General features: G+C 38.8%; 1 protein-coding gene across 8 annotated transcripts in view; it reads right to left on the bottom strand.

The window, feature by feature from the left end:
• Positions 1-15,158, bottom strand: part of WWP1 (WW domain containing E3 ubiquitin protein ligase 1) — a 134,241-nt gene that overhangs the window by 59,464 nt on the left and 59,619 nt on the right. For 7 of the 8 annotated variants that reach the window (XM_058698468.1, XM_058698472.1, XM_058698470.1 and 4 more), the window contains 3 exons: positions 14,580-14,717; positions 14,420-14,486; positions 8,972-9,156 (listed from right to left, as the gene is read on the bottom strand). In XM_058698468.1, coding sequence (XP_058554451.1) covers positions 8,972-9,156; positions 14,420-14,486; positions 14,580-14,717 — 390 coding nt within the window. The remainder of the gene's footprint in view (positions 1-8,971; positions 9,157-14,419; positions 14,487-14,579; positions 14,718-15,158) is intronic. The other variant, XM_058698469.1, reaches the window with a different exon arrangement.

Here is a 15,158-nt window from a genome sequence, read left to right as displayed (position 1 = left end):
CTCCACTATCGGAATGGAATCTGCTTCACATCCTCTGTCCCCCTCTCTTTCTGCCCTTCCCTGGTCATTCTCTCTCTCTCTCTCTCTCTCAAAATAAATAAATAAACCTTAAAAAAATAAATTATTGGTCCTTTCTGTAGGTACTCAGACTATTTTTAAAAATCGTAATATTTAATTTAGGATAGATAACATAAGTCACAGTTCTCTGAAACTCACTATTACATTTACTCTCCTAGAATTATTGAGGATGTTGCTCACACTATGCTGTTTTTTCATACAATCCATAAAAGATAGAATATCAGAAACAGTAGCTGTTTTAACTGGTCTGTTCTTAATTTAGACACAGTTCCAAATAAAGTAAGGTGATGTTTCCTTTTCTGCTTTGCTAATAACTCTGAGACAAATGTTCCTACTACAAAGCAGATCAGAAATCAGAAAATAAATGCATTTGCCTCACTAATGTCACTCTTGTTATATGTATTTCTCTTCTCTTTATTTTCCAGCCACCTTAAATTAATGACCAAAGAGTTCTACTTATTGTGACCACTCAGGATCTTTAAGTCCATCTTAAAAAAAAAAAAAAAAAGGCATTAATAAATTAAAATTTAAAAACCCATTCAGATTCATAGGCCAACATGGTAGAGAAGTAGGGGGATCCATACTTCCCGCGTCTCTCAAACAAAGAAGTGCTGAAGCCAAAGGACTTTAAACCTCAAGAGTCCAGGAGGAAAAGAGGCTGAAATCTACCAGGAAGAAACTTGAGAAAGGACAGGTGGGTGATTGTGAACTGGGGGAAATAAAACCCACAGAGTAGGCACGGAGGGGAGAGATCCCCTTCTGTTGAGAGACGAAGAGAAGAGAAAGCATGGCTGGGGAAGTGTAGGACTGACTGTATCTGGACAAGAGATACAGTCTCTTGTCCCAGGACTGGGACTGAGAGGGATCCTATCTCTAACTGTGGGGCTTTCTTCAGACTGGGGCCATCTCCCTGTTCACGCACCTGGGGAGGAGGGGAGCCAGCCCCGGGTTCGGTGGTAGATCAGGGGCACAGTCCACAGGAGAAAGTGGACCCCTCCCTGGAGGGCTGTGTGACAAAACAAAGCCTGCCTGCGTCCTCCACCCCCTGGGGCTCAGTGGCTAGGTTGAGGGTGCAGTCTGCAGAAGGAGAAACCGGCCCCCTCCCTGGAGTGTGCTGGGAGAGAATAAAGCCTGTCTGCTGCCTGCGTATACCACCCCCATGCACCTCAGTGAGGTCAGCAGCGCAGTCCACAGCAGGAAAAGGCAGTCCTCCCTGAAGTCCGGCAGCACAGGCAAAGCCAGGCAGGACCACATATCAAGCTGCACAGAGAGGCACTTCCTCAGTGCCAGAGCACCTGGAGCGGGTCTTTGAACCCTAGCCAAGCACTGGGCCAGGGGAGTTGGTGGAGCGAGAAGGACCGCCCAGTCTGTGCCTGTGGCACAGTGAGGACAACTGGAATGGAGTCCACTGGGTCACGGGGAAGAGACTGGGGGATTGCCATTCCCTCCCACCATCACCACCAAGGCAGGACCTCAGGGATCAGGCCGGGGTGGGACAGATAGTGGAGGTGGGACCAGCCTACACCAAACCACGCCCCTCCATGCAGGTAACAGCTTATCTGCTGGAGCCAGATACATGCTGTGCAACCAGAGGGCTCCATAATCCAGACCAGTGATGCTGCATAGCCTGGATTAATTCCAGGACAATTCTTATTTAGATATATTCTCCCTTCCTATCTCTTCCCTCCTCTAGGCTGGTTGCTCTGGTTGTTGGTTGAAGCAGACATATTTAATGCATTCCCTTGATACATGTTCTACATCTCCTTCTGTACTTTCCTTTCTCTCTGGAATAATCAAGCCATATACTTTCTCTGCCTGGGTAACTTTATCTTTGTCCCCCCACCCCCGCGACCTCCCTCTTTATTTCCCTTTCTCTCTCTCTGGATTAAGTCATTTAGTCTCTCTGCCCGGTCAATGTTTATTTTCTCTTTGTCCCCGCCCCTGTCATTTCTCTCTTTGCATGTGCTCCTCCATCAGCACTGCCTCTACCTTGTTCTTTACTTGTAGCTGGTGATTCTGTTTTTTTGCTTTTGGACTGTTTTTGTTTGTATGTTTGTTTGTGTGTGGGTTTTTTTTTGTCTGTTTATTTTATCTGTATGTGTGTTTATGTGTCTTTGTTTCCTGTTTGTTTTCCTTTACAGGACTACTTCAAGGAACAAATCAAAGCACACCTCGTAGAGGGTCCAAGACATCACTAGCAGTAGAGAAATAAAATAACCAAAGTCACAATAACAGAGAGCAAGTAACACTCTCCAAAAAAACACTTCCTGAAGGGCCAGGCCCTGGACAGTGTGTGACCCCCCCTTTAATATAGCAGTGCTCGCAGGTGCCAAGCGCATAACGAGCTTTTAAAATTCATAAGGAACAGAAAACTAGCCAAAATGATGAAATGAAAGAATTCCCCTCAAAAGAAATTCCAGGAAGAAGTGACAACTAAAGAATTAATCAAAACAGATATAAGCAATATAACTGAACAATAACTTAAAATAATAGTCATAAGATTAATTGCTGGGCTTGAAAAAGGCATAGAAGACAGCAGAGAATCTAGTACTGCAGAGATCAAGGAACTAAAAAATAGTCATGATGAATTAAAAAATGCTATAAATGAAGTGTAAAATAAAATGGAGGCAGTCACAGTGCAGACTGAAAAGGCAGAGGGGAGAATAGGTGAATTAGAAGATAAAATTATGGAAAAAGAGGAAGCTGAGAAAAAGAGAGAAAAAAATACAGGATCAAGAGGTGAAAACTAGAGAACTAAGTGATGCAATCAAATGGAACAATATACGTATCATAGGAATTCCAGATGAAGAAGAGAGACAGAAAGGGGCTGAAGGTGTACTTGAACAAATCATAGCTGAGAACTTCCCCAATCCGGGGAAGGAAACAGACACTGAAATCCAAGAGGCACAGAGAACTCCCTTCAGACGTAACTTGAATTGATCTTCTACATGACATATCATAGTGAAACTGGCAAAATACAAGCATAAAGAGAGAATTCAGAAAGCAGCTAGGAATAAATGGGCCTTAACATACAAAGGTAGAAGCATAAGGGTAGTAGCAGACATATCTACTGAAACTTGGCAGGCCAGAAAGGAATGGCAGGAAATCTTCAATGTGATGAACAGGAAAAGTATGCAGCAAGCCTGTCATTCAGAATAGAAGGAGAGATAAAAGTTTTCTCAAACAAAAGCTGAAGGAATTCATCACACTAAACCAGCACTACAACAGATCCTAAGGGGGATTCTGTGAGTGAAATGTTGCAAGGACCACAAAGTACCAGAGACATCACTACACGCATGAAACCTACAGATAACACAATGACTCTAAACCCACACCTTTCAATAATAACATTAATGTAAATGTACTAAAAGCTCCAATCAAAAGACATAAAGTATCAGAATGGATTAAAAAAACAAGACCCATCTATTTGCTGTCTACAAGAGACTCATTTTAGACCTGAGGACACTTTCAGATTGAAAGTGAGGGGATGGAGAACTATCTATCATGCTACTGGAAGTCAAAAGAAAGCTGGAGTAGCCATACTTATATGAGACAAACTAGACTTTAAATAAAAGGCTGTAACAAGAGATGAAGAAGGGCATTATATAATAGTCTATTCATCAGGAAGAGCTAACAATTATAAATGTCTATGCACCGAATTCGAAGCACCCATATATTTAAAACAATCACAAACATAAGCATCTTATTGATAAGAATGTGGTAATTGCAGGGGACCTTAATACTCCACTTACAACAATGGACAGATCATCTAGACACAGAACCAGTAAAGAAACAAAGATCCTGAAAGATACGTTGGACCAGATGGACCTGACACACATAATTAGAACTCTACATCCCAAAGCAGAAGAACATACTTTCTTCTCAAGTGCACATGGAACATTTTCCAAGATAAATCATATACTGGATCACAAAACAGCCCTCAATAAATATAAAAGAATTGAGATCATACCATGCACACTTTTAGATCACAATGCTATGAAACTTGAGAACAACCACATGAAAAAGTCTGGAAAACCTCCAAAAGCATGGAGGTTAAAGAACATCTTACAAAAGAATGAACAGGTCAATGAGGCAATTAGAGAAGAAATTAAAATACATGGAAACAAATGAAAATGAAAACACAACAATCCAAACCCTCTAGGATGCAGCAAAGGCAATCCTAAGAGGAAAATACACTGCAATCCAGGCCTATCTCAAGAAACAAGAAAAATCCCAAATACAAAATCTAACAGTACACCTAAAGGAAATAGAAGCAGAACAGCAAGATACCCCAAACCCAGCAGAAGAAGAGAAATAATAAAGATCAGAGCAGAAATAAACAATATAGAATCTAAAAAAACAGTAGAGCAGATCAATGAAACCAAGAGTTGGTTTTTTGAAAAAAACAAAATTGATAAACGTCTAGTAATGCTTCTCAAAAGAAAAGAGAGAGGACCCAAATAGATAAAATCACAAATGAAAATGGAATTATTACAACCAATCCCTCATAAATACAAGCAATTATCAGGTAATATTATGAAAAATTATATGCCAACACACTGGACAACATGGAAGAAATGGACAAATTCCTACCACCCACACACTACCAAAACTAACAGACACTAACTAGAGAAGAAATTGAATCAGATATCAAAAATCTCCCAACAAGTAAGAGTCCTGGACCACATGGCTTCCCTGGGGAATTCTACCAGACATTTAAAGCAGAGTTAATACCTATCCTTCTCAAGCTGTTCCAAAAAAAATACAAGGGAAGGAAAACTTCCAGACTCATTCTATGAAGCCAGCATTAGTTTGATTCTGAAATCAGACAGAGACCTAGCAAAAAAAGAGAACTACAGGCCAATATCCCTGATGAATATGGATGCAAAAAAATCTCAACAAGATACTAGCGAATTGAATTCAACAGCATATAAAAAGTATTATTCACCATGATCAAGTGGGATTCATTCTTGGGCTGTAGGGCTGGTTCAATATTCGCAAATCAATGTGATACATCACGTTAATAAAATAAACAATAAGAACCATATGGTCTGGTCCTGTCAATAGATGCAGAAAAAGCATTTGACAAAATGCAGCACCCTTTCTTAATGAAAACCCTCAAGAAAGTCAGGATAGAAGGAGCATGCTTAAACATCATAGAAGCCATTTAGGAAAAGCCCACAGCTAATATCATGGGGAAAAACTGAGAGCTTTCCCCCTGAGAGCAAGAACACAACAGGGATGTCCACTCTCACCACTGTTGTTTAACATAGTATTGGAAGTCCTAGTGTCAGCAATCAGACAACAAAATGAAATAAAAGGCATCAAAACTGGCAAAGATGAAGTCAAACTTTCACTTTTTGCAGATGACATGATACCCTACATGGAAAACCTGACAGATTCCACCAAAAGTCTGACAGAACAGATACATAAATTCAGCAAGTTGCAGGGTACAAAATTAATGTACAAAAATCGGTTGCATTTTTATACACCAATAATGAAGCAACAGAAAGACAAATAAAGAAACTGATACCATTCTCAATTGCAACAGAACCATAAAATACCTAGGAATAAACCTAACCAAACATGTAAAAGATCTGTATGCTGAAAACTATAGAAAGCTTATGAAGGAAACTGAAGAAGATACAAAGAAATGGAAAAACATTCCATGCTCCTGGATTGGAAGAATATTGTTAAAATGTCAATACTACCAAAGCAATCTACATATTCAACACAATCCCAATCAAAATTGCACCAGCATTCTTCTCAAAGCTAGAACAAATAATCCTAAAATTTGTATGGAACCATAAAAGACCCCGAATAGCCAAAGTAATATTGAAGAAGAAAACCAAAGTGGGAGGCATGACAATCCCAGACTTTAGCCTCTACTACAAAGCTGTAATCATCAGGACAAAATGGTACTGGCACAGAAACAGACACATAGACCAATGAAATAGAATAGAGACCGCAGAATTGGACCCACAAATGTATGGCCAACTAACCTTTGACAAAGCAGGAAAGAGTATCCAGTGGAAAAAAGACAGTCTCTTTAACAAATGGTGCTGGGAGAACTGGACAGCAACATGCAGAAGAATGAAACTAGACCACTTTCTTACACCATACACAAAAATAAACTCAAAATGGATGAAGGACCTGAATGTGAGATAGGAAATCATCAAAACCCTAGAGGAGAAAGCAGAAAAAAAACCTCTTTAATCTCAGCCGCAGCAATTTCTTACTTGACACATCTCCAAAGCAAGGGAATTAAAAGCAAAAATGAAGTACCGGGACCTCCTCAAGATAAAAAGCTTCTGCACTGCAAAGGAAACAATGAACAAAACTAAAAGGCAACCAACGGAATGGGAAAAGATATTTGCAAATGATATATTGGACAAAGGGCTAGTATCCAAAATCTATAAACAACTCACCAAACTCCACACCCGAAAAACAAATAATCCAGTGAAGAAATGGGCAGAAGACATGAATAGACACTTCTCTAAAGAAGACATCCGGATGGCCAACAGGCACATGAAAAGATGCTCAACGTCACTCCTCATTAGGGAAATACAAATCAAAACCACACTCAGATATCACCTCATGCCAGTCAGAGTGGCTAAAATGAACAAATCAGGAGACTATAGATGCTGGCAAGGATGTGGAGAAACGGGAACCCTTTTGCACTGCTGGTGGGAATGCAAAATGGTGCAGTCACTCTGGAAAACTGTGGAGGTTCCTCAAAAAATTAAAAATAGATCTACCCTAAGACCCAGCAATAACACTGCTAGGAATTTACCCAAGGGATACAGGAGTGCTGATGCATAAGGGCACTTGTACCCCAATGTTTATAGCAGCACTCTCAACAATAGCCAAATTATGGAAAGAGCCTAAATGTCCATCAACTGACGAATGGATAAAGAAGATGTGGTTTATATATACAATGGTATACTACTTGGCAATGAGACAGAATGAAATCTGGCCATTTGCAGCAACATGGATGGAACTGGAAGATTTATGCTAAGTGAAATAGGTCAGTCAGAGAAAGACAGATACCATATGTTTTCACTCATGTGGATCTTGAGAAACTTAACAGAAGACCAAGGGGGGGGGGCGCAGAAAAAGTAACAGAGAGGAGGGAGGCAAACCATAAGAGACTCTTAAGGACAGAGAACAAACTAAGGATAGATGGGGGGGTAGGGGAGAGGGGAAAGTGGGTGATGGCAAGGAGGAGGGCACTTGTTGGGATGAGCACTGGGTGTTGTATGGAAACCAATTTGACAAGAAATTATATTAAAAAAATTCAGAGGGGCACCTGGGTGGCTCAATCAGCAAGCGTCTGACTTCAGCACAGGTCCTATCTCATAGTTTGTGAGTTTGGACCCTGCATCGGGTGCTGTGCTGACAGCTCGGAGCCTGGAGCCTACTTCAATTCTCTCTCTGCCCCTCCAGTGCTCACACTGTCTGTCTGTCTCTCTCTCTCTCTTTCAAAAATAGACAAAAATTAAAAAAAAAAACAAAAAACAAAAACATTCAGAGGTCAATTCCTATGTTTACAAAAACTCTCAAGATAGAGCAGAGTAAGTCTCCCTCCAATCCTGGGTATAAATATACAGTTGTCTTATCTATAATCCCATGTATTTTCATTCAATTCCTGATTTGATTCTTTACTTTTTTCTACTTTTGAATACTTTCCCGTAGATACACAAAACACAGGAAAAAATATAGACTCTGGAAATAAAAGACCAGTATTACAACTCTAGCTCCCAAACATAATCAACCTTAAGATGTTTGAGTTTGAAGAGATTCATCTAAAAGAATATATAAAGATGAAACAAGAAAATTACTTATGAATTTTTACAGCTGAGTCCATTGGAATACAGGATTATAGAAAAAAATCTTCCATAGGCATTCCTTCTGTAATGGAATAATACTCCTGAAAAATATAGAACTTTGAGAGCTCTCTCAGCTCAAACTACATTTTTCTAACAACTTGTAATACAAAGAAATAAATTATTTGTATACTGAAGACAGGTTAAAGAAACCATTTATTGGGGCACCTGGGTTGCTCAGTCAGTTAGGTGTCGGATTCTTGATTTTTGGCTCAGGTCATGATCTCATGGTTCATGAACTTGAGCCCTGCATCAGGCTCTGTGCTCACAGTGTGGAGCCTGCTTGGGATTCATTCTCCCTTTCTCATTCTGTCTGTCTCTCTCTCTCTCTCTCTCTCTCTCTCTCTCCCTCTCTCCCTCTGTCTCTGCCCCCCACTCCCTTCCTCTCTCCACCCCCAAGAGAAACCACTTATTACTAACAAATTAATAAACTCACAAAAGTTCTTTTAGAAATATTATATAATGAACTTTTTTTGCATGTGGCATAAAGCCTAAGAATCTATAAGTACACGCTTAGTGAAATGTATTGTTATTTTTTTAAAATTTTTTTAATGTTTATTTATTTTTGAGAGAGAGAGACAGACAGACAGACAGACAGACAGACTAAGACTAGACAGACTGTGAGTGGGGAAAGGGGCATAGAGAGAGGGAGACACAGAATCTGAAATAGGCTCCAGGCTCCGAGCTGTCATCACAGAGCCCGATGTGGGGCTCAAACTCATGGACTGCGAGATAATGACCTGAGCCAAATTCAGATGCTTAACTAACTGAGTTGCCCAGGAGCCCCAATGAAATGTATTGTTATTTCTAAACTAAATATATATTTGGAATATCCTCCTAAATAATCTAGAAAAATTCAAAACATTAGGAAAGATTTCAGTTATTTAGATCTTTAGATTCCTATCACAGAACTGAAGATTAAGAAAGATAGTACAGTAAGAGAAGTGTAGGCATAAAGTTTAATTTAGTTTCCATTTAAACAATGAGTCATAAATCACCACACTTACCAGTGTCATTGGCAGGCTCAGATGTGAGTGGTTTTGGAGCTGGTGTATTTTTGGGTCTGGCAGCAACCTGAGACGGAGATGAAGGTGTGTTGTCTCCATTAACTACATATGAACAGCATGAGTTTTGAACTAGAGTGCTTGTAGGTGTATGATTATCTATTCCACTGGTACCTTCAACAACCAACCTTAAAAAAAAGAAAAAAAAGATGCTTTACTTCAATAAGTGCAATTAAGTGACTTTCCATCAGAATTGTCATAAGAAAGATTTACCAAATTCTTAGTACTCAAGGAAAGTGATAGGTAGAAAGAGTAATGAACACAAGATATAGCATGCTTTTACTACATTAAAGTTTAAATTACTTTCAGTTCTAAGTGTATCCACACTAGCAGATAACTATATATATACTCAGATATATAAATATATTAAATCAAAATAATTTCAGTCCCTCAAAGTAATGATCAAGTTGTACCTTTTAAATATTTAAGTCTAAGGGGCTCCTGGGTGGCTCAGTCAGTTAAGCGTCCAACTTTGGCTCAGGTCATGATCTCATGGTTCATGAGCTTGAGCCCCGTGTCAGGCTCTGTGCCTGGTGCCTGCTTTGAATTCTGGTATCTCTCTCTTTCTCTGACCCTCCCCCCTCTCATTCTCTGTCCCCCTTTATCTCTGCTTCTCTCTCAAAAATAAATAAATGTAACAACAACAAAATGTGTGTGTGTGTATATGTATTTAAATATTTAATCTAAGAATAATCTTTAAAGTGCTCTTTAAAAAGCATTTCTAAAAAGCATTTTCAAAAAGCTCAAGGAACTTTTAAAAATCAATTCCAACCATTATAATTTTTTAAATAATTTATTTTTTAACTTACTTCCAAGTTAGTTAGTATATAGTGCAACAACGATTTCAGGAGTAGATTCCTTAATGCCCCTTACTCATTTAGCCCACCCCCCCACCCACAACCCCTCCAGTAACCCTGTTTGTTTTGTAAATTTAAGAGTCTCATGTTTTATCCTCCTCCCTGTTTTTATACTATTTTTGCTTCCCTTTCCTTATGGTCATCCGTTTTGTATCTTAAAGTCCTCATGTGAGTGAAGTCAAAAGATACTTGTTTTTCTCTGACTGATTAATTTTGCTTAGCATAATACCCTCTAGGTTCCATCCACGTAGTTGCAAATGGCCAGATTTCATTCTTTTTGATTGCTGGGTAAATACTGCATTGTACATATATAGACCACATCTTCTTTATCCATTCGTCTGTCAATGGACATATGGGCTCTTTCCATACTTTGGCCATCGTTGATAGTGCTGCTATAAACATTGGGGTACATGTGCCCCTTCAAAACAGCACACCTGTATCCCTTGGATAAATACCTAGTAGTGCAATTGCTGGATCATAGGGTAGTTCTATTTTTAATTTGTTGAGGAACCTCCATTCTGTTTTCCAGAATGGCTGCACCAGTTTGCATTCCCACTGGCAGTGCAAAAGAGATCCTCTTTCTCCACATCCTTGCCAACATCGGTTGTTGTCTGAGTTGTTAATGTTAGCCATTCTGACAGGTGTGAGGTGGTATCTCATGGCGGTTTTTATTTATATTTCCCTGATGATGAGTGACATTGAGCATTTTTTCATGTGTCAGTTGGCCATCTGGATGTCTTCTTTGGAAAAGTGTCTATTCATGTCTTTTGCCCATTTCTTCACTGGATTATTTGTTTTTTGGGTGTTGAGTTTGTTAAGTTCTTTATAGATTTTGGTTACTAACCCCTTATCTTGTATGTTGTTTGCAAACATCTTCTCCCATTCCGTTGGTTACCTTTTAGTTTTGCTATTTGTTTCCTTTGCTGTGCAGAAGCTTTTTATTTTGATGAGGTCCCAGTAGTTCATTTTTGCTTTTGTTTCCCTTGCCTCCGGAGATGTGTTGAGTAAGAAGTTGCTACAGCCTAGGTCAAAGAGGTTTATGCCTGCTTTCTCCTCGAGGATTTTGATGGCTTCCTGTCTTACGTTTAGGTCTTTCATCCATTCTGAGTTTATTTTTGTGTATGGTGTAAGAAAGTGGTTCAGGTTCATTTCTCTGCATGTCGCTGTCCAGTTTTCCCAGCACCACTTGCTGAAGAGACTGTCTTTATTCCATTGGATATTCTTTCCTGCTTTGCCAAAGATTAGTTGGCCATAAGTCTGTGGGTCCATTTCTGGGTTCTCTATTCTGTTCCATTGATCTGAGTGTCTGTTCTTGTACCAGTACCATACTGTCTTGATGATAACAGCTTTGTAATACATCTTGAAGTCCGGGATTGTGATGCCTCCAGCTTTGGTTTTCTCTTTCAAGACTGCTTTCGCTATTCAGGGTCTTTTCTGGTTCCAAACAAATTTTAGGATTATTTGTTACAGCTCTGTGAAGAATGCTGGTGTTATTTTGATAGGGATTGCCAACCTATTGTAATTTTATTAAACACTGGAAAATAAGCTGAAAAGGTCTTCAAATATTGATTACAAATTACAGTGTACTAGGTACTAAAATAATGAAGACATGATAATCAGAAAAGCTAAATATTATATCGCAGTTAGAAGAATTTATAGCAAATACATGAACTGCAAATAAATAAATAAATCTACAACTACAAAATCAAATATTTTAAACCTTATTGGCAATGGATAGGAAGTTGGGTGATATCATGTAAATAAACAGGAGAGTTTTTCCAAATATCTACTCTCCACAAAGCAGCCTAATGTTTCTAAAAATATATCAATCAGATTGTGTCTAGCTATCTTTGTCTCCAAGTTCCTCCTTTCTTACCTTGATATATATACCATGTATCAATTTTACTGAACATGAAAACATGCTGTAAAGCCTTCCTGTTTATTACAAATTATCATACGCAAGCAGTAATATTATAATGACTATAGGATTATCCAAAAAAAAAAGGATAAATATTATATTCTCGAGTTGGAAGAATTTGTAGAGCATGAATTAACTAAAAATAAACTCACGGTCTTTGCACTTGCTATGTCCTCTGCCTAGAATAATGCTCTCCTGTCAGAACTCTGCATGGATAGTATATTTTTGGCTTTTTAATTGTAGCTCAAATGACACTTTTTCAGAGGTAATTCCCCCAACATCTCTCTTTAAAACAGACTCCCTTTCATTCCTGTCACCTTGTCCTATTTCAATGACTTCACAGTTCTTAATACTATTTCCAATTAGCTAATTCATTTCTTCACTTACTTACTCTTTACCTTTATCCCACCAGAATGAAATTTCACAGGAACAGGGCCAGTATTCTTAGTGCTTGGACTAGTGTCGAGCACCAAACAGGCACTCAATAAGTATCTGATGATGAATGAATGAATGAAACTCTCCTTTCCTTTGTTACCTGTGTATTTGGAATGAGATGTCTTCAGGAAGTTTGGACAAGGAAAGGAAGTTCCCAAGTGATTCTTCTGATTGCACAGCCCTCCCCAGCCACTCAGGAAGAAATCAGTGATCCAAGAGTCTAAGTAGAAGAATTCATGTGAAGTTCTCCTGGTGCTATAGATCTAATCTTTCATTCAAAATGTCTTACTATGCAATAAATTAGTTTTCAGATTGGTCATGACTCAATCTTCTTTACCCATCTAAGATTGTATTACAAAGATTATAAAAACAGATACATATTTCAGATACACACAGACAAAATATTTTAATCTACCTAGTGTTGTACCCTTTTAGCTCTTAGTTTTTTCCTATGGAAACTAAATAGATTTATTTAAGCCAAATACATATTCAGAAAATATACTTATCTGTGCTCTATGAGAATCATTTAATAACAATTTAGGAGTAATGATGTTAGTAATTTTATATATTAATAGAGGTCACACTTTGTCATATACCAGCATATTTTTCAGACATTAACAAGTCACTTTTATGGCAATGTATTTTTATATTTTGAAGGATTCATTATAACCAGTCTATTATATGTTTTTATTCTAATTTAAACTATTCCAAAGAGAAAGCTTTTATGGTCATCAAACTGTAAGCAAAGGGAATTTCTGAGATGGCAGGATGATTTCTGAGGAAAGACTACAATCTGTGGAGCATGTACCTTCTAGTGATCTACTAGAAGCTGCCAATTCAGATAGCAAAAAGATGCCAATTTTCCCACATTATCTGCACCTATCTATTTACTGATATAATATGCCTAAATACAGATTTTAGGAAGCCATTTCCAATAAAAAAGAATGATGTACTGACACATGCTACAACACGAATGAATCTCATGCTAGGTAAAAACGGCCAGTAATAGAAGGTGACAAAGAAAAGAATGAATTAATGACACACGCTACAACATGAATGAATCTCATGCTAAGTAAAAACAGCCAGTAATAGAAAGTGACATATATGTCCATTTCTAAGAAAAGGCCAGAACAGGCCAAGCCACTGGACAAAAAGTAGGTTAGGGCTGCCAGGAGCTGGGAAAGAGGAATGGGGAGAGACTGCTCATGGCTACAGAGTCTCTCTCTCTCTCTTTTAATGTTTATTTATTTTTGAGAGAGAGACAGAGAGAGAGTGAGAGAGAGAGAATGCACACATGCATGGGAGAGGCAGAGAGAGAGAGAGAGAGAAGGAGGAGAAGGAGGAGAAGGAGGAGAAGGAGGAGAAGGAGGAGAAGGAGGAGAAGGAGGAGGAGGAGGAGGAGAAGGAGGAGGAGAAGAAGGAGGAGGAGAAGAAGGAGGAGGAGGAGAAGAAGGAGGAGGAGGAGAAGAAGGAGGAGGAGGAGGAGAAGAAGGAGGAGGAGGAGGAGGAGGAGGAGGAAGGGAGGGAGGGAGGGAGGGAGGGAATCCCAAGCAGGCTCAGCACAGAGCCTGATGTGGAGCTTGAACCTACCAAGCATGAGATCATGACCTTAGCTGAAACCAAGAGTCTAACCCTTAACGGACTGAGCCACCCAGGTTTCCACCCCCACCCCCCCACCACGCTTTTTTAAATGTTTATTCATTCTGAAAGAGAGCGAGAGAGAGCAAGTACGTGCACACAAGCAGGGGAGGGGCAGAGAAAGAAGACAAGAGAATCCCAAGCAGGCCCTGAGATGTCAGTGCAGAACCCAAGGCAGTCTCTGTCCCACCAACCGTGAGATCATGACCTGAGCCAAAATCAAGAGTTGGGACACTTAACTGACTGAGACACCTAGGTGCCCCCAGTCTCTTTTTGAGAGTGATGAGAATTTCTGAAATTAGATAGTCGTGATTGTTATACCCAAATCTACTGCAATATATAGAAGGTAACCCTTTTGGTATGTGTATTATATCTCAATGTAGTTTATCTCTTTAAAAACTACTTTTAAAAGAATTTAAACAAATGATATGTACAGATACAAGTTTTTAAATTCTATGGCAAACTCTAAGGTTAAAATGTAAAACTTCATATATGGGAAATGTTACATTACCTTGCCACAAATACTAAAATAAAATATTCTACCTGGAGGTTGGTCTTGTTGAAGGGTCTCCATTTTCATGTAAGGCATCACCATTTTGCTGTATTTCTACTAAACAAGAAAGAAATAAAGCAGGTTTTTATATACTTCTTTCAGGTTTTTTTTTCCCACTTCAAACTTTAAAAACACATAAAGTTGGCTTACTGGTTGGAGATGAGTTGCAGTTTGTTAGATTTTCTTGCTCAATCGCCAATCCATCCAGCACAACTGTTAATTCACCAGTTTGCACTATGCCGTTCTTATTTTCCAAAGAAAGTTTTAATTGTTCTTTCACTCTTTCCACTAGGAAAAAAAAAATTCTAATTTAAAACCTTTTGCCACATACAAAATTATGTGCTAGAAATCAAAACTACCTATCAAGAATTACTCTAGCTCAGTACTTCACAGCTACAAGTGGAAAGAACTGTTTGCACTTATAACAGTAGATCTTTCTATACTACACCAGACTCAATCCCTATCACACCAAGTTGAAAAACTCTTTGCCCCTCACCACATGCTTTCAATATCATCTTTAATTGCTCCTTTGCACAGTAAAAAGCACAGAGAACATATAAATAAACACAGATAATAATCACAACTACCTAAACTTGCTCTTCAGCCCACAACGTTTGTGGTTAAGGCATAATTTCTGCATGGGAGTCAGGTGGTCTGGTTACTAATTCCAGCTCTGGAACTTACTGCTGTACTTTAAGTAGTCAAACTATATACAGCCTCAGTTCCTGT

Source organism: Neofelis nebulosa, chromosome 14 (assembly GCF_028018385.1).
Source record: "Neofelis nebulosa isolate mNeoNeb1 chromosome 14, mNeoNeb1.pri, whole genome shotgun sequence".
Classification (NCBI taxonomy): Eukaryota; Metazoa; Chordata; class Mammalia; order Carnivora; family Felidae; genus Neofelis; species Neofelis nebulosa.
The sequence above is the reverse complement of the archived record's forward strand: the minus strand, read 5'-3'. Positions and strand labels throughout refer to the sequence as shown.